The sequence below is a fragment of the Falco punctatus genome (genome assembly GCF_963210335.1).
Source record: "Falco punctatus genome assembly, chromosome: 1".
Classification (NCBI taxonomy): domain Eukaryota; kingdom Metazoa; phylum Chordata; class Aves; order Falconiformes; family Falconidae; genus Falco; species Falco punctatus.
This window is the reverse complement of record NC_137580.1, coordinates 39,518,927-39,546,586: the sequence shown is the minus strand read 5'-3', so window position 1 is coordinate 39,546,586 and position 27,660 is coordinate 39,518,927. Positions and strand designations below refer to the sequence as shown.

At 39.5% G+C, this 27,660-nt stretch overlaps 1 protein-coding gene across 4 annotated transcripts in view; it reads right to left on the bottom strand.

The window, feature by feature from the left end:
* The window catches only part of ALMS1 (ALMS1 centrosome and basal body associated protein), a 92,633-nt gene that overhangs the window by 31,870 nt on the left and 33,103 nt on the right, over nucleotides 1-27,660 (bottom strand). For 3 of the 4 annotated variants that reach the window (XM_080396386.1, XM_080396385.1, XM_080396387.1), the window contains 5 exons: nucleotides 18,665-18,782; nucleotides 15,124-17,338; nucleotides 11,704-11,863; nucleotides 8,487-10,031; nucleotides 7,732-7,862 (listed from right to left, as the gene is read on the bottom strand). In XM_080396386.1, the coding sequence (XP_080252512.1) occupies nucleotides 7,732-7,862; nucleotides 8,487-10,031; nucleotides 11,704-11,863; nucleotides 15,124-17,338; nucleotides 18,665-18,782 (4,169 nt within the window). The remainder of the gene's footprint in view (nucleotides 1-7,731; nucleotides 7,863-8,486; nucleotides 10,032-11,703; nucleotides 11,864-15,123; nucleotides 17,339-18,664; nucleotides 18,783-27,660) is intronic. The other variant, XM_080396388.1, reaches the window with a different exon arrangement.

The following is a 27,660-nucleotide window of genomic DNA, read 5'->3' as shown; positions in this document are numbered from 1 at the left end:
TGACTATCTTTTGAAGGAATATTCACTATGTAAATTCACAGGGATTTAGAGAGATACATACATATCGCTAAATCTTTGTGACTTCAGTGAAAATTTTACTAATTGAAGTAATAGCCAATTAGCCACACGCAATATCACAGAAACAACTTCAGTTAGAAGAGATCTCTGGAAGTCTCTAGTCTGACCTCTTGCTCAAAGTAGGGCTAACTACAACACTGAAACTCAGGGCCTTGTCCCATCAAGTTTCAAAAGTCTCCAAGGATGGAGATCTTGTATGCAATTTAACCACTTGTGATCTGTAAATTACTGATGAAAGGCAGCCCTTCATAGCTCCACGGAAATACAACTTTTGCTGCCAGTTATAAGTACTCAAACCTTAACCAAGTATGTAATGTTAAGTTCTGGTGACCTCCATATCAGGTGGCAGAGACACACTAAAACTCTTCTGGTTTGGACCAGAGTCCAAACAAACATCGCGCTATCAAAGCACTAGATTACATGACATTATAGGGTTACAGGGATACCTCTGCATTAGACATTTTGTTATGCCATAACTATCACTATATGAAACAGGACTTGATATAAAAGACTTTCCCTTCCACTTGAGTTGTTTGACTCTAGCATTTATGAAGCAGAACTAAAATGAAAGGAACTCAGTCACATTGGAACAGTTGGGAAAAAAAGAAAGCTGTTCTTTACAAAGCATGAGAAAATATCTAATTAGAAAAGCTTTAATTTTCTGTAAATGATATTTCTTTTTTCCCCTAAAACAAGTATGCCAATTTCCCTCTCAGACAGGAGCCATAATAAGTCTTTTTATTTTTATGGTCACAGCCCACTGCTGACAGTAATTAGAAAATGACTGAAAATAATCAGAGCTTTGATTTGCTCTTTAAGGTAAATGACAACTTATAAAAACTTTCCAATTCTCAGGTGCAGATCATTTTCATTCTCCCATCACTGCAGATATGTTTGCCACAAACACTATTTTTTTTTTTTGTTTGGAAAGCTGATGACAATGCTGCAAAAAAAAGAGAACGTATTCCTAGCAACGGGTAAGACACTAATCCCACCAAAAATAAGGAAGTTCACTGTCAGTTGTCTCTGCTCATAAAGCCTTTTTAAAAAAATGTTACCTTTACATCTTCGTCTGATCATGTAAGTTGTCCCACATCTGTATCACACCCAACTATCAGAGACACTATATTTAGGACTCTGCTATCTGACTACATGTATTGTATTCAGGTATCTGGCACATATTTCACACAACAGTATAAAATGTTGTGTCTTAAATTACCTGCCTGTGGTCATTTAGGAAACTGACACTAATAATTTACTTTAGTACTAACTTCCGTCCTGGTTTCTTTGCCTGATTTTACTAACCCATTTTCAGCATGCTCTCCAGTCCTCATTGCTTCCACTTTCTCCTGTACCTCAAGCCCCATTCCACCATCAAAAAAAAAAAAAATAAAAAATCCCAGCAGCAACAATCAACAACAATTTATCATAGCAGGTAAATAAAATTAAAGCAACATATGCTATAGCCCTCAGCGGAATCAGAAAAAAAAAAATCCACACCCTGCTCTCTGAGCATACTCATCAGATGGTGTTGCCTTTCAGCTGCTTATTAATAAGACAGATTACTGATGCTGCAGTTAAATGGAAAATTCCCAGGGCTACAGCACCTGCTCACTAAAGAACCTATACCTTCTTCTGGCATCTCAAAATGTAACCTAGTTTCTCAACATATATTCAATACTTTGTATGCAGAAGGTATCACACAGAGATAAAAGGTATGAAGGGATCAGCAAATGGCTCTCTAGTTACTTGCCAGGCAAAGTAGAAATAAATGTGTCTAAAACCTCAATGAAGTTTGGATATTCCAAACTCTTCTTTCGACTCATAACAAACAGCACATACTAAGAGGGCACATTCATTGTCTGCAAAGATTTACCGAGATTAACAAGACAGACAATACGTGATCCTCTCACACTGACTGGCTCACCACCCTCATTTCCCCACTTTCTGCAATTCCCCACACGTGTGGGGAGATCAGGAGGAAGGGATGTATAGGGCTTGTGCTTCCAAGACTTTGCTCATTACAGCAGAAGTTCCCAAACACTGACAGTTGATCTTTGCAGCAACTTACCTGACTGGTGTAAGCAGAAGGTAGTGTGGAAGAAAAGAAATGCAAGTATCTCTATATTAAAGATTGCACTACAAACAAATGAATAAAATACCACACTCGCAGATGCATGCAGAAAACCTGTTACTCTAAGAGCACGAAGAGAAAGCCTTGCAAGAATAACTGGGAAAACCTTAAAGTTACCATTCACAGTAATTTATTACTATCAGGGTTGATCAAAAAACTGCAACAGATTTTGCCCTGAAGCAAACAGAGACAACTACTCACCTGATCCATTAACACTGCACCTCCAATGAGGGGCAATAACACTGGAATACTAACCTTTGGAAGCAGCTGTATAGACTCTGGAGAAACGAACATTTACCTACACACCGAGATCCCCCTCACTTGTATATGCACTAACCAAAACAGGTATCATACCATTAATCCATTCCTGACACAAAATACCACACCATACTTCACACGACATGCTAGAAAGCAGCTCCCTCTTACATTATTTCACCCAGATTCTCTTTGACAGGTCAGTTTAGCATCAGAGGCAGTATCGTGGTTAGTGAACACTGGAAATGGACAAAAGACAAATAATTTCATCAGCAATCAAACCTTACATCCAAATCATTAGAGCTCGTTAGTGTATGTGAAACTATAGGCCACCAGCCTTCTTTAGAGAGAATTTAAGTGTGCCCATCATTTTATTAATTTGTCAGGATCTGCACTTCCTTAATTTAAGTGTCATTCAAGATTACAATACTTCCATTGCGGTGCAGAGACCAAATCTGAGGGAAATGTACTTCTGTGGAGACGGGCCAGATAAGCTTATTTCTAGGAAAAAAACAGAATCAAAATCTTGGCTATTTTATTTTTCCTACTGATTGGAACAACTGTGGAAACAGCAGAGTATATTTCATTAATGAAGTGCAACACAGGTCCCCAGATGATTACATCCTCAGCAGCTGGCTGGAATTTGGAAACACAAATCAGTCAAAAACATTTTTGCTGTAAGTCACGAAGTATAAACAAGTACTGCACAACAGACTTTCCAACCTTTCTACATCCCAGATGTCATTAGCAGTAAACTATTTCAGCAAGGTCTGGATTATTTTTCTGAAGCAGTACTTTTCTGTGGCCTTCTGTATTCTAAGCAAGTAAACTAGTTTATTTGGCTTCCTGTATTTCCTAGAGCCAAGGACAACAAGGGACTGCAGTAGAATGCAAGGACACAGAGCAGTCCTGTGCCAGGGTAGGGGTGCTCCCAAGACGAGCTCTTCCCTAAAACACCTGTCAGTTCAATGGCCTGAAGTAATACACAGCAACTCCTACTACTGAAAGCAAGCACAGAAGTTGCTATCAACTCATCTTCCTAAGCCTTTCACATGTTTTATTGTGCTTGTTATGTGTCATCTTTCCAAAAAAGATCTGTATGGCATATGATCCACAAGAGATTGCAGTGCAAATTTATAGCTACAACTCAGTGAACTTCCTGAAAAAGTGAGAAAGCACAAGGAGTGGAAAAATACAGCATATAGTGGAAGAATACAGTATACAATGGGGGAATGCTCTTAGGTAAGTCAAGAGACAGCCATTTGGCACCCTTAAAAATACAGGTGGGGTAGTAAGGTCCTCAATTTAGATGGAAAATTCTTAGGTTTAATATGGTAAAACTGTACTTACATCTTACAGCAACTTAAAAATCCCTCTATATCAACTGGGGGACTAAAATGAACGTACAAATGGCACAAGAAGAAGGCTAAACCTGAAAGACAATGCTCCTGGAACAGAAGACAGCCTACTTATCTTTGGCTTTTCCCTGTTGTTCTTTACATTCATTTTATCTAGGAAGACTCTAATTACTTCAGTGGAAGGACAGTAACAGGGCTGATTTCTGGAGCCTAGGACTGATTTTTCATATGTTTTTCCTAAAAACACCAACAAACATAATTTTGTGACCAAAGAGCGTCACCCATTCTAGGATTAAACTTCTCAAGACTATCAAAATAGTAAGTACTCTACTGCAAACTTAGCTGCTCAGGCGAAAAACAGATCTCTACCGCCACACTAGCATGGCCACAGATGCAGGAATTATTCATCAAACAGTAACCTATCTATAGGCTATAGACAGTAACCATCTACAGGAATGTCTTGGCAACCCTCTGCCTCTATCACAAACAACTTCATAGACAGTGCCATCCGCTTCTCAAGCTTCACAAGACCCATCTCTGGACAATCTGAAATGTCACATATCTTAGGCCTCTTTACAAAGCATTTGCAGTTAATAAATCTCCAGCCTCTGCCTCCTTTTCCTCCTGAAGAAGCCCAATGCACTGCACTTTCTCTTTCCATGAACAGCCAGTTAAGACCCTTAGGAAGAGTCTGTATGAAATTGAGTCAATGCAAAATGTAGGAAAAACCCTCTGTGTCAAGAGTTCCACACTTGCCATCTATTCTTAAGTATTTCTGCCAAGCTTTAGTGTTTATTAGAGAAGCATAACAGCACGAGTGGAGGATTTCTCTCCTTGTGTAATGGAACAGCTATAAAATCAACAGGAAGACTCCACAAATGAAGTGTACCGTAAACAGACTCACTGTGCAAGGTTTGTCGGTCTTACAGAAGAAAAAGAAAATAAAATACAATTCTGAGTTGCGCTCATGACCACTGCCTGCTATTAGAGATATAGTTTCAAAATTCAATTTTCATATCGAATGTTCCCTTTTTTGGGACACTATTCAGCTGAGCACTTGAGTACATGTTTGGAGCCCATTTATGTGCATATATCCCAGTCACCTCCTTAAACACTCTGCTCAGCTAGATCTTGAGAAATCATTATGATGCTTCTTTTCTAGAGCGTCTGTTAACACATCACCAGTGACAAACAGCTATCAAACAGATACTTGACTATCTCAAAAGATAGAACAATCCCTAGAATCAAAAGATCACTGAGAAGAATTCTCCCAAGCTGTCCTGCTTCTTCATTGCATGTTTTGGTGGGTTGTGTTGGGGTTTTTTTTATATATACAAGCTTCACATGCTTCCTGCGGTAAACAATAAAATATCACAGTGGTACATGATTTTTCTCAAGTTGTCACCTATAAAAACGAGAAGCAGAGTCTAAACTTTCCAAAAAGAACATTCATCATAAGCCTGCATCAGAAGCACTAAATAAAGATGACGGTCTGACGAAAGAATTGTTTGGTTGACTGCTAGGAACAGTTTGTCTTTCTCAGTCTTAAAGTTAAGTAGAAGGAAAATATCTTTCCACAATCTTTGTTCTGTTCTTTTTAAGTCAGCACATGGCCAGCTTTGCTTTATAAATTCAAGGTATTTTACAGAAGATTTTCCATTAAGTTTACAGTAGATTATTTTGTCAGCAACAAAACTGGCTGCATTTTTTTCAGTAAAATAGTTTTCAACTATCTTTCAGTGACATATTGTTTTGCTTGGAGGGAAAAATACATTTATCTTAAATATAACCAAAAAATCCAGCCACCTTTATTCTGCAAATTCAAACCCATTTTTTATCTCAAATTAAAGCCATTGTAGAGCAAAAATATTTTCAATATCAAAGCAGAAAGTGTTGTGGTAAAACTAAAACAATTTCTTGGAATCTTTCTTTGCAAAACTATGATTAATTTCTTCTTACTTTAAATTGGGATAAAACAATTCATAGCTGACACTGGATTACATAAAGGTAAAATACTTGGTTCCAGTCTGTAACAAGTCAATGTTAGTGACAGAGCTGTGACCTAACAAAATCCAAAAGTTAGGGGGAGGGAAAGCTTCAGGGCCTCTAGTTTTTATGAGTAGACTGAAGCAAAAATGTATTTGTGTTTTGGTTTTCTTTTTTAAGAACTGTCTGAATTTCTAAAGTCAATAATGTTGTTAAAATAAGAAAATTGTTAAAATATATTTCTTTTTCCAGCTCTCCAAAGATTACATCAATACATGATTAACTGAGAAGTTTGGTCTGATGTTTTTGGGGAAGCTGATGTCTGAATTACCAACACTGTTCATGCCCAAGAAACTATAAACACAAACACAGACTACTCTTAAAACACAGCTTTTCATTCTTGCTAATGCGAGGCTTTTAAGTAAAACAAACAAAACCCTACTGTTTTTCCTGGGAGGCAGGCAGTGTACAGGACAAAAAAAAAACCAAACCAAAACAAACAACAAAACTCAAAACAAAACAAACAGACAAGATAAAAAAAAAGGAAGATACTGCCAAAACTAAGGGGATTTGTCTGAAACACCAGATTAAGGACAGATTACAACTGCATTTTCAAATGCAAGTTTCCTACATTCTCCTCAGAATCTGCCCCAACCTTTAGGTCTGCCTAATTATCCAGTCTCTCCTCCACCAACTCAAGGGTTCTCTGTCCTGCACACATGAATACATCATACATCCACTACTCCTATTACACAAGCACCTCCGAATTTTTCCAGTCTGTTCTTTTATTCAAAATACTCTCTATGAATAGCACCTTATCTTGGGACACATGGACAGCCCCAGAAACCATGACATACTTAGACTGGACACTAGATAAATGCTGAAAATGGATATTTAAAGTGAACTGAATACTCCTGCTTAGACAATTCTCAATCCAGACACACTATGTATCAATACATGAACTAGAAATGCTCCAAAGACGACAGGCAAAACATGACAACAGTTCAATATTAAGTTTTACACAAAAAACAGAGCTGTTAAGAGCTTGTTCAGTCTGTATCCCTGCCCCAAATCAGCATTAACTACACTTAGATTATTCTCTAGAGATACTTGCCCAAGCTCTTCTTAAAAGCATCCTATGATTAACACTCCATAATCTTCTCATCGTCCTTACCGTTAAGGAATTTCTTTTCTAATATGACTCTTCCTTGCACTTGAAGCCCACTACCTTTGACACAGTCAACAGAAAGGAGGGACAGTTTACTCCCTTCTTCCCTGAAGTATCCTCTCAAAAATAAATACCACACTCCTTTGCAAACGTTTCAGAACACACGGGAAGTAACACAACAAATACTGCTATGGCCTAGACTACTGCACTGTACAGTAAACTCCTTCCACAGAAGGAAGAGTTTACAAGGCACAATCAGCACATGCATATTTTGTGAAAAGCAGCACTCTTAAGCCAATTAAGAATCATGAGCTGTGTGCACTTTCTCACCACAATAACACCAATTCTCCCATTACGTCATCACTGATGACGTCTCTGTCCTTCGTATCTTCCTTCAGGACATCTTCAGTGATGTGTCACTCCCCCTCATCCCAAACCACCACCACCCCACCTGAGATATCCAACTACTGTCTTTGGAAAAACAAAACACAAAAAAAACCAAACCCAAACCCACAATATTATGCACTGTGTCCAGTCCTAAAACATACCCAAGAACTGACTACGCCAAAAACAAGCATCCCCCCTAAAACAGAGGTCTCATTAGTCTGTATTCCCCTCTCTCTGTCTAGCCACCAATCTTAAAAAATGTTGCAGGAATATAATTCATCATTTTAAGATCACAAGCAAGAGAGTAGCATTTATCGCCCACTTAAAAAACTTTCTCCAGAACAGCTCGTTTGTCTGTTTTGTACCTTGGCTAGTGCATATTTCCTGGCACTCAGAAGCAGCTCTGCCTTTATTTCCTCTATTCTTTGTTGGTCCTCTTCATTGAAGTCTGACACAGATTCCTGAGATCGGCTGGCCAGTTTTAGCTTCACCCACGCTACACAAAGAACATAAAACAGAAAGCAGTTCCCTTTCCATTTTCTCACATCATACACCATAACAGTTTTATAACTTAAAATCAGAACTTTGCTAGGCATTTCTAGCTACCATGACTAAGGCAACAAAGATCACTATGAAATAACTCATGGGACTGACCAGGAACAGAATTTAAAATGCATCTTTTGAACATTTCTTTGGAAAGGTGGATCCAGGACCCATTGACTCATTCTGTCATCTTTACAGTCTCAGACTCAAGTCATCACTCTTTCACACAATCCCTTCCCAAATTCTTAACTGAGCACATGGCTAATAGCTACATGGACAAAACACCTTCTCGCACCAATGTTAGGCAGAAGGCAGCATTTGAACTGGAAAAGTACAATGCTATCCCATTCTATCATACTACATAAGATGACTAAAAAACATTGATCATTTAAGCCCTGTGCCATTAAAGCCTACACTAACAATATAATATAAACACCTTTAAAATCAGGGGAAGAGAATCTGGTCCTCTTACATCCATACCCCGTCATTTCAAAGCAATCCCTTAAACATATACCTAAATAAAGATTTGCCATTCTAACATAACACTTGATAAAACACAACCGAGACATTTTATTACCTCGTGCTTTCCTCTCCTCTTCATCTGCACTCTTCAGAATTTGTGTTGTATGTATCACAGATGATCCATTTCTCAGAAGGTTTTTGACATGGGCAGCTAGTGAATCTCCACTGCTACTGTCATCGCTCTCTTGCATGCCTCCTGCCTTGCTTCCAGCTACACTAGCTTTAGACAATATGCTCTGGAAACCTGCAACACTGGCGACACTGCCTAGAGGCTCTGAGGAAGAAGGATTCCCCAGAAGGTTTTTGACACGGGCAGCTAGTGAATCTCCACTGCTGCTATCATCGCTCTCTCTCATGCCTCCTGCCTTGCTTCCAGCTACACTAGCTTTAGACAGCATGCTCTGGAAGCCTCCTGTGACACCAGTGACACTGCCTAGAGGCTCTGAGGAAGAAGGATTCCCCAGAAGGTTTTTGACACGGGCAGCTAGCGAATCTCCACTGCTACTGTCATCACTCTCTTGCATGCCTCCTGCCTTGCTTCCAGCTACACTAGCTTTAGACAACACGCTCTGGAAGCCTCCTGTGCTATCAGTGGCACTGCCTAGACACTCTGAGGATGAAGGATTCCGAAGCTCTGAAGTTCTTAAAGTGCTGACTTCACTACTTCCATTGCTTTGTGCAAGACCCACCAAACCAGGCTGATTTCTGTCTGTAGTTACACTACTACAACCTTCTGGCTCAGCCCTTCCTACAGATTTTCCTGACCTGAACTCTTTGGTCATTTCTTTCATTTCTTCACGACTGTGCAAACTGGTAACAAAAGAATTTTCCCATCTTAAATTGCATGTGTCATAATTCAGCGGATTTATTACCAACCCTTCTTCTTGCATACTTCTTTGGGTCATACTCTCATCCCATGACAGTATCTTCTGAAACTGAGGGATGTTGTCTTTCCCTAACCTGGAACCTTCAGGGCCATCCTCCTTTCTAATCAGCACTGGGGAAGACTCAGTAGTTTCTTTTGAAGAGGCAATGGAAAAGAGAGGATCACGCCACCTGCCAGCTATATCCTCTGCCTCTGCCAAAAGCTCACGTATTTCTTGCAATGTGCCAGATCCAATCAAAGAATCACTTCCTTGACCCTTACTTCTCTTACTACCTACACTTGAAGTTTGTGATCCTCTGTCAACTTCCATTTCATTTTTAAGTCCAGCCAAAGAACTGGCAGTCCATCTCTGCAGGCTGCTATTCACATCTTTTGACTCACTTTTAGCTAGATGATCCTGAGCACTTTTTGGAACAAGCATGGGACTCTCTTTGTCAGAACGGCAGCCAGGTGAAACAGTCTGCCGCTGCTGGTTTGGTTCAGCTAGTTTGGAGACAGATGAACACTCTGCCTCCCGCTGTGTGGAAAGCGGAGCAGTTATCTGCAGTTGGTGGCATGACATACTGCACTGACTCACTGGTTTGTCTCCAAAAGATCTCGAGAAGTAGGGAGAGAGTTCACGGGGTGACATAGTATCAGAGCCAACTTCTGAATTCATTGGTATAGACATACTGAGAGCAGAAGTGCCGCAGTTAAAACTTGTTTGCAATTTACCTACAAAGAAACAGAAAATTCATTAAGTTTAGGGCTCCAGAAAACAGCTGCATCAGTAAAGGCTACTTTTTCCTTGTACTAAAGGGCTTGTAAAGGAAAGGAAGAATTCTAATATTGGAAAACATTTAGGAAACTCATTTTAGACTGAGACTCGAACTAAGACTTCCATGCGAATTGTCTACTGAAAGATATCTCTTAGACCATTTTGGATAAATATCAAAGAAACTACAGAACTTAATTAAATTGCTTTTAAATAAATGCTTAGACTAGATTTTAAATAAATGTTCTTAGATAAATTACATAGTGCTGCTTGAATGCCCAAATGAACACTCATATTATAAAGGTATCCTTGCAAGAAACAGGAGGGCTGTGGGGCAGTATTTCTAAAATATCCTTTTGGAAGAAGTCAAAGGACACACTACAGATAAGCTTGTTTCCCATTACTGGTTAGAAAGATCCAAAAGCAGACAAGATACACATGCAAACGCTAAAAGTACAACACCTATTTGCTTACTTTGTTAAAAAAAAAACCCTAATTTAATGGCAAATGCTGTTCTTAAATCCAGGCTGGCAGATACACATGGCAATGAAGAGCCTGCTCCCAGGTACGCATGCCAACAGCTGTTTACTTTGTTTCACATGCAATTTTGTTTCATGGCCCAACCTTGATATTTTCAAGCACATTAAACAGTCCAGCGCCCAGCTGAATAATACCTCTGTTGAGGACAACTCTACCCTTGTACCAATTGCCAAGTTGTTTGAGTTGCCAAGTCTCCCACAATGCTTAAAGAAGGTAAAAATAATAAAAGAAAATAAGCAAGTCCAACAAGCATAAGAAGAGATGCGCTTAATCACTTCTGGTCAGAAAAACAGGTCAGTGCAGGATTCTTGAAGTCACAGATATTCAAAGGTATTTTGATTAGACAGGTATTTGTGAAAACCCTTCAGATCCACTCTTCCCCACTGGCTACAAGATGCAAATGCCAAGACAGAATATGCTAAGGAAAATACACATTTGAAGTAGTTGCAACGCGCATTTTCACATTTTAATGACACACTACATGGGCATGTCACTGAAGAACATCTTAGGCCTAATTGAGCACACACTGTTCTTCATATAGAAATGACTCAATACTTGTTAAGGTCATATCGATTTATTAATTTTTTTTATTATTTGTAATGTTGAGATGGATGGATTTATGAACTGATCTGGTCAGTCATAAAATGCATGTAACTTTTTGTCACAGTGAACACACCAAGAAGTCTCAGAAAGAAAGAGAAACCAAGACTTACTTCTCTCACAGAAAGAAAAAGTCTGGTAACATTTCTTTAATCTTCAGATACAAAACACTTTCTTCTTAAGAACTCTCGTAAAAAGAGAAATAAAGAAAATAAAGAAAAAAAGATAAAATGTCACTGCACTGGCTAGAAGATGTCACGTAGCCATGACTCTCTTAGTGAGAAGGCACGTTTTCAAAGCTTTTAATGCTTACTTTTCCAATGCCAAATATCTCACATTAGAGATGGGAGAAGATCAACTTGTATGAATGAAATGGCACAGCACACAAGAAGAAACACACTTGACACTACCAGGCCAAGAACAACCTCACAGGTGAGTCTGAACTTCAGTGTTCTCTAAGGCTTGCACAACACAAGTTCTCCTTCCCCATACCTTGCGGCTGTGGAGTGGTCCTTGTCAGCATGTCAGTGGAGTCCTTCAGCGTCCTAAGCTCTGAAGGGGAAAATTCCACTTCCCTGATTGGTCCTCTGGGTACAAATGGCATCAGTATAGTTCCAGGTGACTGATCAATGCCAAGGTTGTGAAGATATATCTGGTAAAAGAAGAAATAAGTAACACATAGATCACTCTTACAGAACGTCAATAGATTCTGAAGTTGCACGTTTTCCACATCATCTTAAACACAAACCACTTGCTTTAAAACATCTTGTGCCTCAGCCTTGTCCAACTTGCACTAACAGTTCACCCAAAACACTAAAGCAGTCACATATGAGACATCATTGCCAGTTTATCCTATTCTGTGGACCATGACTGACAAGCCTGTTTTCTAGCTAGTATGAGTAGGCCTATGCAGTGGACACCTCACAAGCCTTGTGCAGCCCAGCAGAATGACCTACAGGTCTACTCCTCATAAATTTATGTTTGGCAGTCACTCAGAAATAATTTGCAAGATCTGTTCTGGTGGTGATAGCTTGTGTTTGCACTCACCAATAGCCTTCTTCTTGGGGTTTTCCTGACCTTCATCATGCACCAAAGGTAGCAACTGGCAGTAGCCTGCTACCACCAAACCAGTGGCTCAGCCCTTTCCACAAGACCCAGAAACAATGGAAAAGGTCAGCAAAGAAGAGGACACATCTTGTTCTTGTGACAACAGCCAACTGCTTACAGCCTTTTTACTCAAATGCATGCTCTGTACACTGCATGAGCAAGAACTCTGGTACTTCAGAGGAGACTGGTAAACTTCAATGACATTTGCCAGCTGGAAGGAGAACACAAAGGTTTAGTTTAAACACCTTTTTCCACCCCAAATGACTGCTGCACAGAAAACATTATCAGACTTTGAAATTCAAGCTAGGCAGCAGGGATGTTCCTCACTCTTAAGGACATGATTGTTACGAGCTAGCTGTCAAGGCAAATAGTTGGAAACCCTTTTGTCAGAGCTGGTTAAAAAGTGTCATGAAAAAGCTTTTGTGATGTTGCTGTAGGGAATAAACTTGTGCTGGCCAGGGGTTAGGATAATTTTCTGCTGTTGATAGTTTTATGAAAAGACACAGGTAGTCTAATAGATAATTGTGCACCTACTCAGTGGCTTAGTGTGCAACCAACAAATTTCAGCACTGCCTCAAAAAACTCCCTGGCTATGAAATAATTTCTGGATACAACCTACTGCACTGGTTTAAGACTATAAAACATAGGATACTCAAGCATACAAATTCTGACCACAATCAGGACTAGCGCAACTAAAGCAATAAACCCCTTCATAGTAAAGACGGCATAAAATGCATATCTTTTTCCCTTTTCCGTATGTACAGAACAAACACACACAGGCACTATTTGCATTTGTATACCACCTATACATGTAAAAATTGCCATCCAAGTATAACTTCATTAACATTCAACAAAGCAGTTAGAGAAGCCAAACAAAAAAAAAAAAATCACACTCAAAACCTAAACAAAAAAAATACACCCAAAACCTAAAACTCTTCAATATACTAGAGAAAAGTGTTATGAGGCCGAGACCAATTCGCTCTGTGCAACATCCAGGAGACTGTCAGTTCAGACACACACAGCATCATTCCCTGCATTAATATATTTTGAAAGGTGGAGGAGCCTCATGTAGATAAAAGCCTACCAAAGGTCATCTAGGATCTGCTGAGAAAGCATTTTCTTCCCTTTTAACAGAGCAACTAAGTTTAGGTACGGACATTATATGCAGAAAACAAAAAGAAACCACCAAATTTGCCTTGGCTTAACCACCTGTAGGGGCAAGTTAATTAGTTTAGGCAAGTTGTGTCCTAAACTAGCCAACAAAATGAAATAAAATGCCATGTAGATCTTAGCCAACTACGTCCTATGATTTTACTGTAAACCTACACATTAACAGCCGTGAATATGACCTAATGTCCTCTACCTTGTCAGTGATTTATGAGAGCAGAATTCCTCAGAACCAGAGCTGGAGAACATGCCTAATTATAGACATTTCAAAAAGCAGCTAACAGACAGCCTTTACATCTCATGAATTTCATTTAAAATATCCTCCCTACGATATTTATATTTGTTTCAACATGTATTTGCAAAGACAACTGAGTGAAGAGTGCTTCTAAAACACAGTTCCAAAGACCTAATGATTATAGAAGTCATCTTGTGAGAGGAACAGCCACTTACTCAGAAGATAATTACATGTTTATCATTAACATAAATCTGCATATAATTTTCTCTAACACTCTAACACTAATACTAGCTATTAGTATAGTTAACATGGCTGCCACAATCTGCCCCCCATTCTCACCAACCACCCTAAAATGGGGAACAGAGGAAAGAAATCTGCTTTAGCCAAATAAGATACAAAGGAGGAAAAGTATGGAGAGGCTTTGAACATCCTTTATATACAAAAAGAATCAAGAATTTATGTCTTAGATACTGGAACAAAGTGAACAAGCAAAATGAGTATTTATAGAAAAAAAAAGCAATTTGATTTGCCAAGGAGTTCTGTGTTGGTTTTGCTATTATTGAAGATCTGTGGGTGTGTGAATTTCATCTCTCTTCTGCAGCCTAGCATCTCCTTAGTCAGCAGTTGAGTTTCAACCTCATGTTTGGATAATTATAACCTGATCTTTTGAAAAAATCTGGAAGATCAGAAATGGCTTATCAATTTTCTGCTAAAAGTGCTATAATCAATTTATTTACAATTATTTTATCAAATGGATTTCACTTTTTATCACTAACACTGTGTCCTGTTCTTGCATCCTTTATGTTCCACTACCATCATCCACCAATCTTTACATTTCTCTTCCATTCTGTTACCATGATACTATCATATATACCTGGAAAAAACCAAAAAATACCTTTGCCATATCCAACCCTTTCTTTGCCCTTGTTAAGTATTACTGAAAAGTTATTATTTTTTCACCTCTGTATTTAAGATAAGCTGAACTAATATGATGGATGACATTCACCAGTAGCACAGACCAGCATAAACCCATTTCATTTAGTCTGCAGTGATGCAGATCCTAAAAGTCTACTAAAAGAACAGTGGGGGGAAAGGGGGGATGGGGGAACGGATAATTCTGAAACCACAGTTTAAATTACAATCAGTTATAAAGGGTCCTTTAAGATTTTTTTATGCTTACATAAAACAATATTTGCTAGTATTTCTAGAAGACAAGCTATTGCATGACAGGTTCCCAACATGATTGGATATTGGAAACTAACCACAAGCATGCTAGCATCTTGTTCCTGTGATACCTTCTGTACTCTGTCCTACTCACTCTATGACAGCCGACTGTACTATGATCTGTTCAAGATCAAAAGTTAAAGCGAAGAGTTAATAATTGTTGTTAGAAAGTAACTTACTGGGATCCTTTCTTCAATATTAAGCTCTTTCTTCTCTGGAGTTTCCAAATCAGTTGCTCCAACAGGGACGAAGTTTTCATCATTTACGCTGGCAAAGAAGTGCCTGGAAACCACTGAAGAGCACTCTGCAGAGCCCAAGCCTTCCTTGTTACTGTCCCCAGAACTAACAGGAAGATTCAAACTATCTGGGGAAATATCACCAAAACTGTCCTTGCTGACATGGCCAGCAGGAATATTTAGGTTTCGAGACTGATTTTCAAGAGCTTCAGAATTCTTCTGGTCATCAGCTGGAGAGTCTCCATCCTCTCTAAGGAGCTGAGCAACTCCTTCACTGGAAACAAAAACATTTGGGTCTGAACTTTGGCCTGTACTATTGCCTTCTGCATCTTCACTGCTAGATCCATAAGCAATATTAGCTGTAAACTTCTGTATCATGGAGCCTCCTAAACTTTCAGACACTCCTAAAACATTGCTTTTTTCTTCTAGAGGCTGCACTGCCCCTGCCAAATTTGCTGGTGGAGTAACTTCAGCCAAGGATGTGTTCCTACTGGAAACATTTACTGCATTGTCAGACTGAGATCTGGTCAGATGGTGGACAAGCAGTAAGTTTTTATTATGAAAACGCAAACTTCCCAGGGAACCTGTCCCTCTGGAGGAAGCAGCAACATCATCTGTGGGGTCTCTACTGCTTTTTTGTATTGACAAAATATTGTTTAAAGAACCGGTAATTGCACTGTAAGCTTTCCTTGTAGGAGAAACTCCACCTGGGTCACATGAAGTCACTACATCAGACAACTCCTCTGGCTGGCTCACATTCCAAGCCCCTACCTTCTCCATGAAACTAAGTGATGGGAGAGACTGAATTCTTCCAGTGTGGGGGTACTTCAATTTGAAGGACTCAAAATGTTTACTGTTGTCTTTCTGAGCACACTGCAGTGAATGTTGCTTCTCAATAGGTACAGGTTTACTGGTAGATGAGCTCCCTGAGGTTTCTTCATTTAAGCATGAAGGAGAGGCCTGAGTATCTGATTTGATCACCAGGACACCAAGTTCTTCTGCCTTAACATTTTTCTTTAGAAGTATCCCTGGAGTAGACTGATAGCTTGGATGTGCAAAGTGTACAGAGAATGAGCCATCACCTACAAGGTTAAAGGAAGGGGAAATGCCTGCAACTTTATGTCCCCTTTCTATGGAAAAATCTGAACTAGTTAATTCAGTCCTGCTTACTCCAGGTTCTCCTTCCACTGGAGCACGCTCACTCCATGAAGGAGGTGCTTCCATGTCAGTCACAACTAGTTGTTTAGGTGCACAGTCACTGGTGCTTGTCACAGTAGGGATAAACTCCCCTTTCTCAGATCTCACTACAGGAGATAGTTGTTTCTGCTCATGATCTAGGAAAGCTCCCTGCAGTTCCTCAGTAACAGCCACAGCCTTCAAGGTTTCAGAGCCATTTAAATCTACTCCATGTTCCTTCGACATTCCGCCACCTGTTTCAGAAGCCTTTGCAGAAAAAACATCCTGAGCATCTGAATTTTTACAATTGTCTTTCTTCAAATCAGATAGATTATTAGCCATATCAAGCTCAGGAACCTTCTTTGCTTTCCCCAGCTTCTCTAGTTGCTTTGTGCACCCTTCTGACTCACTCTCAGCCATTTTTACATTTTCCTTTTGCATGGCTCTTTCACTTTTTTCTGAATTCTTAGTCAGTGCTGTTTTACAAGAGTAGTTTTCCAAAGATAAGAACTCATCATGCCTCAGTAACTGTCTGTCTTTCTCTGAAAGCTCAAAAACAGTAGTTGGTACATTGCTGTTAGGGAAGAAATGTTCACCTTTTACAGATGTGCTACAGATCTGCTTTGCAAGAGAAGCTTCCATTTGGTTCAGTCTATTTGCCTTCATTAGCATCACCTTTGCAGTGGAGTGTGCTAAATTGTCACTTGTTCGGGGAATCAGTGCCTCCTCGTCAGTACAACTTTTACAGTCTTCATTTGTCTCCTTGCTCACAAGGAGTTTTCCAGAAAAAGAGGTTGGCTGAGACAAAAAAACACTACAGCTGGCACCACAAGGTTCCACATGACTGAATGGAAGAGGATGCTGGGACAACGTAAAGCTGGATACATCAGAGGGAGATTCCATGTCTGTCAGTGACACAGCTTCACTGACCGGTGAAGGCTTTGAATGCTCCTCAGACACTCCAGAAACATCAGGGACTCCCCTAAAAGAGGCAAGAAAAATAAGTGAACTTCTGATCATATTTTATATTTCAACATCCATATTCTCTGCTTTAATGGAAGAGTCAAAAGTAGAACTTCACTCAAACAAGTAACTGGGGTTTAGCAACATACACATAATTACATCCCCTGAACAGGCCACACAATGTGCAGAAATGTAAATAAGTCCAAACAATAGCAAAAAGCCCTACTGCCCTATAAAATAAAAAGTGAAAATATTATTAGTTTCTACTCAATATGTCAACATTTTTTAACCTATTTAGGACTAAAGTATTTTTTACTAACAGGATGTTTATTGGTTAAATAGAGGAGCTGCTTACACACATACATAAACTTGTGTGCGATTTGTTGGGTTTTCTTTTTAATATAAATCACCTACTTCAGTTTCATTGTATCAATTATTTCTTTAAAGGATAAAAAATAAGCCATGTCTCAGATGAAGATAATCAACAAATTCCTATAAACTTCTACTTTTATTGTGGATTTTGAATTAATAGGGTTTTTTATATGAAAATGATCATCAAACCCCAATTCATATTACTCCATGCAAGCAGGTGACTAGCTCTGATGGAATGAAGTACTGAACCACAAAACGAAGTCACAACATATCACATTAGGAAATAAATCTGCTTCCTATCACACACCAAAAAAAGTACAAGGAAGTCTAACAACAGTAACACTGTAAATGTGTGTGTTTATATGCAGATTTTCTTTTCCTCTTTTTAATAAAGGGCAGAGGATTTCCTGCCTTCTTTGCACAAAGAGAATCATTTGTCATGCCTTGAAATGAAGGCTTGGACAAAGACTTCTACTGAAATAGCTATTTCTTTATGTATTCATACTTTCTGTAAAAATTCGTATTTTAAATTACACATAACATATATTACTCCAGTATATACAAACCACAATGCTACTACATGTATGCATGTATTTACCACTGTAAATACAAGCTGTATCTGACTTTTGTCCCAACAATTTCATGAAGTTTATTTCAGAGTCTAAGAAAGCTAAGAAAGTGTCTGAGAGGATGGAGTTCCTCATTTTCCCATTTTATTCAGGTACATTAGGACGACAAGTTCAGAAGAGGCTTGTTCTGGTTTTCCCTCATTCAAACTCTTCTGAAGGCAAAATAAAAGGTGAGCAGAACTCTGACAATGCCTTCTCTATATACAAAACAGAGTAAACCACACCTTTGTCTTATTTCTGTGACCACAGAACTGTAATTATTTAATTATCAAATGTAGGACAATTCACAGCCACTCAGGAAAAAGGTTTACATTCTGTCACGACACCAGGTAACTTTATCCTACCTTAAGGGAATAAAATTCATTCCTGATTGCTGGAAAAGCGTCTCATCTGAAAACCTTTGGCCTTGTGTTGAATACGTCAGCAGCGGAAGACGGGGAGAGAGTAGACTGTCCTGAATATCTGTTAACAATAACACAGTAATAAAAGCTTGCCAGGCAATCCCTCTTTCAACTGCTCTGCCAACTAATATAGCCTTCAAAATCCAAAAAAATGCCAACTGCAGTGAAAACGATGCAATCCCATCATTTAAATCCTCTGCTGAAGCATGTTCCCTCATGTGTTAAATTCAGCTTTCTTATATCAAATTCAGGTTTCTTCTCATCAATCTCAAAATGCTACATGACACTGACATCTTTAACTTACCCTCTTATCCTTAAACTTCTCTTTGCATACAACCCTATCCTCTTCTGCTCACTGGTCAGCACCTCCCCTCGTGATCTCCATGCAGTCCATACACATCAGAGAATGACCACAGGGCTTCTACCCGGACCACCCCTTACTACTTTAAAAACCAAGAATCCACACTGATGCCTTTCCCAGTCTCCATTTTTCAATAAATTTTGATTACGGCAAGGGCTGCATAGTTGGTTTTTTTTCTTAAGGGTTTCAAGGTACAAGTAATAATAAAACTTAGCCATCATAATTATACTAGTAACACTGTCTACTACTGTAGCAATACATTTTAGTTTCTATCATATATTTCTTTGTTCTTTGAGGTAGCTGGCACTTCTTTTTTCAGTTCACTGCCTACAAAAACAAACTGAAATGTTTTATAGCACAAGAATAAAAACCACTATAAGCTGGTATTTGGTAAGTGTAAATGACTACATACACGTTTGATAGATGCAAAAACTTCACTTCCAATACTTTGATAAATAAGCTTCTTTTTTTTTAAGCAAAAAACCTATTCGTCAGAGAGTATGACTTTCAGAACCAGATTTCACATTCACTTAATTTAGGTTCATTAGTTTTCAACCATCTCAGACAAGCCATACTCTGCATCACTTACAGAAGCATAATCACATCAGATAAGATGACCATTACGTACAAAAAAAATCAAGTTTACATTACATCAGCTTTTTCCTGAGGCTCTCTACAATCTGTATTACATCACCTGATGAGTGGTATCCAACCACAAGACAACATTTCTGATGCATTTTTAATTTAATACTTCCAATTAACTTTTTTTTTAATTACTTTAGAACACTATGTAGCGAGAAGATAATTATATGGATAGAAATAATTCTACATCACACAGCAAAGCTGGCTCAGAATTTGGATGCCCCTTAGTCCCACCTCATAAGCAGCTAGAAAAATAGTAATAGGATTGCTATACAGTTTCAAAGATCCCCTTCTATCTCAGCAGCTGTCTCTACCACATGGCCAGCCCAATGCCTCTTAGAGGAAGCCAAATTTATACTTTAGCATCTGTAGTACAGATGGCACAAACATGCTACATCAACTTAAGTGGGTAATTTTTGTTTTTCTTACCACCCAGTACCTCTTTAAAGCTAAACTCTTCCCCTTACTTTATTAGATAAATACACTGCACTAGTCACCACTCCGTTTCACTTTCATCTTAACTATTTGCAATACCAAACACGAATGAAAAGAAAACAAAGCCACCGGCTTTTTTGGAAGCTCACAGGAAAGGAATCAGACTCACAGACTGGTCGGGGTTGGAAGTGGCATCTGGAGATCACCTAGCCCAGCCCCTGCCACAGCAGGTTCCCCTCCAGCCACCTGCACAGAGTCGTGTCCAGGCGGGTTTGAATGTCTCCAGGGAAGGAGACCCCACAGCCTCTCTGGGCAGCCTGTGCCAGGGCTCTGCCACACTCACAGTAAAGTTCTCCCTCACATGCAGATGGAACTGCCTGTGTCACAGTCTGTGCCCCGTTGCCCCTTGTCCTGCGCTGGGCACCACTGGGAAGAGCCTGGCCCCGTCCTGACGCTGGCCCTTAAGGCATTTGCAGACATGGATAAGATCCCCTCTCAGTCCAGTCTTCTCCAGGCTAAGTGGGCCGGGTCTCAGCCTTTCCTCACCAGGTGATAAGGGGACTGGAGCATCTCCCTTTGTAACCTCTGCCAGTCCCTCTCCAGTAGTTCCCTGTCTCTGTGGAACTGGGGAGCCCAGAACTGGACATAATTATAGGTATCTTTAAAAAATAAGTACGCATAGCTACTCCTAAGCAATTTGACAAGAGGAGGCATTCAAAAGAGGCTCTAATGTAGACTAGTAGCACCTGTGCAAAGCTGGTTGAAAAAAAAATAACTGTAACACACATGGAAGTACAGAAAAAGTAGAGGAGAAAATGGCAGCATCGGCATAGAAGGAGCAGAGGCCAAGAAAATATGGAACAAGGTCAGGGAAGTCTCATTTATAACATAGAAGTGTCTCAGGGCTCTGTTATATTACACAGCACAACCTAGACCATGGTCTAATGTACCAGACTGATTGGTACTTACGTGATTTTAATCACAATTTGAACCGTGATTTAAAATCATTGAACAGGAGACTGATCTAATTCACTGTAATCTCCTTAGCATTTATTTAAAATGGTCTTTACAGAAAACAGAGGTTTGTTTTCAGTGGCTGACACTGACTTAGAACTAAACAGAGCTTGCACATTAGATTCCTTATTCCCAAACACTAACTGGGAGTAGATAATATTTACAATGCATTTATTCTGTTTAGTTTATATTTACTCGAACAATTTTTTGTTGTTGTACTTGAAAATACTGAGTAGATTAACCATAATTAGCTTGGATACAGAACTGCATTAAAGATGCAAAAACATGTATTTTAAACAAACATTAAGCCAGTTAGAATCTAAACTATCCTGGCTGTGTTAGATGTACTTTTTTCCCCTCCCAAATCTTCTTTAACATTTAGAACGATATTAGTGAACAAAGACAATAGTAATTGCAGTTATCAAATTAGACTTGTCATCTCACATCATGATACACTTCATGTTTTCAGAACTGGCATCTCATTTTTATTCATACAATAGTAGGGGAAAATAAGCTTTCCTGATTTTCAGCTTAACTTCTTTACTTTGAATTAAAATGTGTTTTCAAGCTAATTGTAAATCAGAAGTTATTAAAGAAAAAGCTTTTTCCACACAATAAAGACAGGGTATGCTGTCTCTGTAAATGAAGAAACAAAAAAGACTGAGGGAGGGAACCAAAAATAACTAAAAAAAAAAAAACTGTCAAATGCTGTCAGAAATAGATCTTGCCAAGCCATTTTTTCAGAATGCACCTACACATATATTGATAAAATAAATGTGCATATACATATATATACACACACACAAGTCACAACATTGGGTTGATAAATCAATGCTTTAAAGATATATTATATCAACAAAAATTGAAGTACCACTCAATGTTTGTATTAAAAAAGTTGACCAAGCACTCAAACAGATGAAAAACAATTTAGCATTCTGCACGCACAATAATAAACAGGAAATTCTCACTGCATCTAGTGAGTCCCTTCAAGACCCATTCTTGTCCCTGCCCTATTTGAAACTCCAGAAATCCCTAGGGTCTTACAGTGCTGGCATGCAGATGAGGCAGGTATCTGCCAAGCAATGAATACTGAACTACACGGACCATTGATACAGGGCAGCCTGGGTCACCTGGCATCACAGCATGGCAAAGGATACAAGTTTTAGTACAACTAAGTCCAGCCCTACCTTGGTGGGAAACAAAGCACCCCAGCAAATCCAACAGGAGTCAAGAGCTACCTCAGCAAGCAACAACTTAGACGAGGACTTTGGGTCACGATGAACAAACCACTGATATGAGGCCAGCACAATACTGTATCCAAAATGGCAAGCAAAATTTTCAGCTATATATAAAAAGAATAGTGAATAAGTAGTTACAAGAACTATTCTTTCCAACCTTGTACTGAAACTACTACTGAAATGGTATTTGCAGGTTCTGAGGACCATAACTCCAGTTGCAAATATCACAGGAGGATCAGAGGAAACTGCTAAAAGATTGAAGAAACATGCCTCATCATAAGAGCCTCCTGGAACTAAATCTGTTTAGTGTAATCAAAGAGAAGATTAAAGGTGACCCGATTACCTTTGTATGCACATATGCAAGAACAGAAATTTGGTTATTAACTTCAGATAATGTACAACAAGAATCCAATGTAAAACGCTGAAGCTACACAAACCTAGGTGACAAACAAGATGCTTCTGAGTGCATCAACACACAATACAATGTAGCTGGCTATCTACAACAGAATGGCTTCAACAGTTATTTGAACAGCACAAAAGTCTTGCTTCAATTCTCTCTTCCCTCCCTCCTCAGCCTCTTACATGTACTCCTAAACAAGAGCCATCAAATTCTCTATTTCTACTGGAAGTAGCAAGACTACATCTCAGCAGGAAGGGACAGCTCAAATCTCTCCACCCCAGCCCAGAGAGGTGTTTCCCTCTCCTTTTCTTGCAAAGGCAAGAGAACTCAGAAATTTAACCATCTCCATTTCCAAAACTGCTATTACATTTCAATCCAAACAGCAAGCTGATCTGATTGCACAGATTCACACAGTGGGTTTAGCAGAGGGGATGCAGCAGCAACAAGCATGCAGAACAAGGAAAAGCCAGACTCTTCCTTTTCAGTAGCAGACTTCAGCCGACCAAATACACTGCAAAATTGTACCCTCAGTTTAGCCTCCATTTCAGGCAGTCCTGCTCCCCCAGCTCCACCAAGGGGTGTTCTGATTTTGCCATGTGTCAGAAATCTGCCTTAGGCTGACAGTACCCTACCTTCCAACAAAGGAAGGACACGGACCTGTTGGAGCAGGTCCAGAGGAGGCCATGAAGATGGTACGAGGGCTGGAGCAGCTCTGCTTTGGGGACAGGCTGGGAGAGTTGGGGTTGTTCAGGCTGAAGAAAAGGCTCTGGGAAAACCTTAGAGCAGTGTCCGGTGCCTAAAGGGGCTGACAAGAAAGCTGGAGAGGGGCTTTTTACAAGGGCCTGCAGTGACAGGACAAGGAGGCATGGCTTTACACTGAAAGAGGGGAGATTTAGATCAGCTATCAGGAAGAAATTCTTCCCTGTGAGGGTGGCGAGGTGCTGGCACAGGCTGCCCAGAGCAGCTGTGGATGCCCCATCCCTGGCAGTGTCCAAGGCCAGGCTGGACGGGGCTTGGAGCAACCTGGTCTGGTGGGAGGTGTCCCTGCCCATGGCAAGGGGTTGGGACTAGGTGATCTTTCAGGTCCCTTCCAACCCAAACCATTCTATGATTCCTCAGGGGTTTCCAATTTGAGGAACTGTGGTGGTGATCCCTGACTTGAAACAGCAGATGACTGACAAGACCAGGAAAGAAGAGTGAGGAAAAAAGGGAACAGAAAAAAAAGGAGGAAAGAATAGTCAAGATTCACTGCAGCCACATGCTCAATGGAAACCCTCTCTTCCAGCTTGCCCGCTGCAGCAACCTGCAGAGATGGCCTGTAAAAGCACCCTTGAGGAGTTCAACAGATGACATTTAACTGGGGCTACAAAACCAATTTTTTTATATATATATATAATATAGAATTCCTGCTATGTCACATGTTCTACCTCCTCCGGCATTTTTTAAACTTATAGCACATGAATTCTAATATTTTCAGTAACTTCTTTTCTTCATGAGGCAGAAAGATCATTACTATCATATTTGGGATGCTTACATTGATTTAGGGGCTCATTACACTCAAGACATAACCTAGGTTTTGCAGGCAGAGAAGCTGGTGCTTGATGCTTAAAGCAGCAAGTGACGTCAGTACAACACTCTTCAAGCATCTCGTGTCAAAACAGTAATTCTTCCTGCTGTCGCTCTGAAGGTCAAAAGCTTCCTCACAGTTGAATTCACTGAACAAGCAAAGCTGGGCACGCTACTTTATCTTACAGCCTGCTGACAATTCTGAATGCCAGAGTCAAATTGCCATTTGTGGAAGATAAAAAAGGAAGGCAAAACAAAAACAAAACCTTCTTGGCTTTGTCAATCTGTTCCACAATGTAAGAGGAGCAATTTCAATACAACTGTCATTGTGATTTCCCTCCCTCCCTAAATGAAATTCAAAACACTTTTGAAGAGAAAAGGAACAAAATTAGTATTATAGCTTATGTTCCTCCTTTCCCTCTCACCTTTCCTCCTATATCTGTAAATGTAAGTGCATATACAAAAAGCCCGTAGCTACTGGCACACTCTCTAGAGAGCAACAAATAAAATAGCAGCAGTATAGAGAATTCTCACATCTTTGTATCATATTAAAAAGCCTTATGCTTCCTCTTTAATTCCAGTTGCATTTAAAATGCAAAACCTGACAAATAACAGGAAATCTTTCTTGATGAAATGGTTTCCAGTTCTGCAAATGACAATAATGGGAACAAAATGCTATAAAATATACTAAATACAACAACCTTACACAGAGGATGTAGGTTAAGACACAGAATGCCTAACCTACCGTGTCCTTCCACTTTCTATCTTCAACCTCAATTTCCTATATGGCAAAACAAAAAAGGGGGTTTTATTCAGTATTAAGCAACTCTAACCAGACAGCAACTCGCTGGATGTTCACATGGCTTTGCATCACAAAGCTGTTTGTAGACCCAAACATGAGATAGCCAAGAGTGGGTTTTATTTCATAAAGGAGAAAACCTCTTTGAAAACATCTCTGTAGTAGTTCCAAACCCACAGCAGCCAGCAATTAATTCAGCTATACAAAGCCTGTGTGCCTGTGTTGCTATGTTAGAATAGGACCTCCCTCCATCTTCCTAACACTTTGTCTAAAAAAAGAAAAATCAAAAAGGCTTATCCAGTGTAGACTAAAAGCAACACATTAACTTTCTACGGGCAAATGCTTGGGATTTCCAGTAAGTTACCTGAAATTTTTAAGAAATAAAAAAAAAGTGCTGGTCTTCCCTTTAACACTTTTGTATCACACGCAGGATTTTACAAGTTCCTTCAGTAGATGTATTATCTCTACTCTAACGTCATACCAGATTCTGCTTTTACAGATAGAAGTCATCTTCTGTCTTAAATGGAAACGCATGTGTATTCACCACTATAAAGTTACCAGAGAATCCCTGAACAAGTAAAACAAGGTTCAAGCAGAGAAACAGCAATTTTTTTGAACCAGATAATCCAAGTTAGCAAAGCCAAACTCAGACTTTGAAGAAAGCATAACAGGAGACACAAGGGCTAGTTGCAACCATCAGTGTGAGACCTACAGTGGAAGGCACTCAGCTTTGGGCCTCAGAGGGGTTGGGTTCAGTATGAACCAGAACCTCAGAATCCCAGTCCACCAGAGATATTCTCTCTTCTTAGAGGCTCTTTCACAAAGGATAGATTATCAAAATAACCACAGAAACTGATGAAAATGAGCAAAAGCTGTACATTGCAATAACAGCCAAACTCATAAAACCCTCAAGAGTTGCTATGAATGTCTACCACGCTATTCCCAACGCAATTTCAACTCCATCCCCTTAGCAGTTGTTTAACTTCAGAACAAACAAAAACCCCAGAAGCAACCTACATACAAGTAGGATTACACAAGCAAGTACAGGAATGGCAAACTGCATGTTCAACTTTCAGTTAACTGGAAGCAATACAGGTTTATTTTATAATACCACAAGCAATCATGTTATTTGCCTACAATAATTTAGTTTTTTCATGAAAAAACCTAGCCCAACGGTGTACTGAAAGCAGCTTTAGAAGCACCTTTATTCAGCAATTTCAGTTACATCCTGGAGAAGTCAGTCACAAATACAATAACCTAATGGGAAGAGTAACACCTGCTTTTGCAGAGTGATCCTCTAAGGCAGGGGTCCTCAAACGACGGCCTGCGGGCCAGATACAGCCCCCAGGGTCCTCAATCCGCCCCCCGCTATTTACTGAACCCCCCCACACTCCCCCACCGGGGGTTGGGGGGGAAACCAAGCAGTCACAGATGACTGCCTGCCACTTCATCCGCGTGCTGGCCCCCTGTTTAAAAAGTTTGAGGACCTCTGCTCTAAGGGGTATCAATTCAAAAGAAACACTTCAGGCTTAGTAACAGCATTGTTACGTGTTTCCAAGGAAGTGTCTGCAAGTACATGCATAAAAGGAATCTAGGTGGGACAGCATAAAATAAAGAAGAAAGAAAAAGCTTTATGAGCAGGTAAGAAGCTCACAGATGACACAACAGTAAGTTACAGTATACATACACAAAGGTTTGTGCAGGAAAAATTAACAATTCAGTTAATTTTTCCTGCACAAACCTTTGTGTATGTATATGAGACAGAGCTAATTTTGGAAGCCAAATGTTAACATACAGTGCATGATCACTGATGTTAGAACTGGCATTTAAGAGTTGAAAAAAACTCAGAAATCTATGTCTAAATGCAACAACTGCTAACTTAAGAGCAGAATCAACGGATTAACAGTCATGTCTGGGGGTCTGGTGAACAGTTGTTTAGCACAGTAACTTGGACACACAAGGAAGCAGAAATGCAATAAATGGAAATAATGCAAATAAAGTAAGACAAGCAAGGAAAGCATTCTAGCTTGGGTAACTAAAACAGCTACTGAAAACAGGCTTGGCTAGTTTTGTCCCCCGTAGAAAGCACAGCACCACTTCAGTCATATGGGTATTGTTAACCACACATTACTTGGTTCTGAATTTGTTAGTTTTGGTTTCATTAAATGTACATGTACAAAAAGGGAAAGATACAATACTTTGCTGATTAATGCCCACAGTTGAAGCTTGAAGTTAGAAAGCAAGAGGAAAAAAATGAGCAAATAAATTAACAAGAAAAATGGATCTGATAAAAGTTGGCTTTATTTCCATAAGAAACAAGTTCATTTTTTTGGGGACAGATATGTTAACTATGATTAACAGCAATGACTGAAAATATGAGTCTCTCCATTTCCATTATTTTGAAGTTTATTAGAAATTATTACAATGAATCCGTAACATGCTTTGTATCTTAAGATGCAGAGAATAACGCTGCATCTTTGTAAA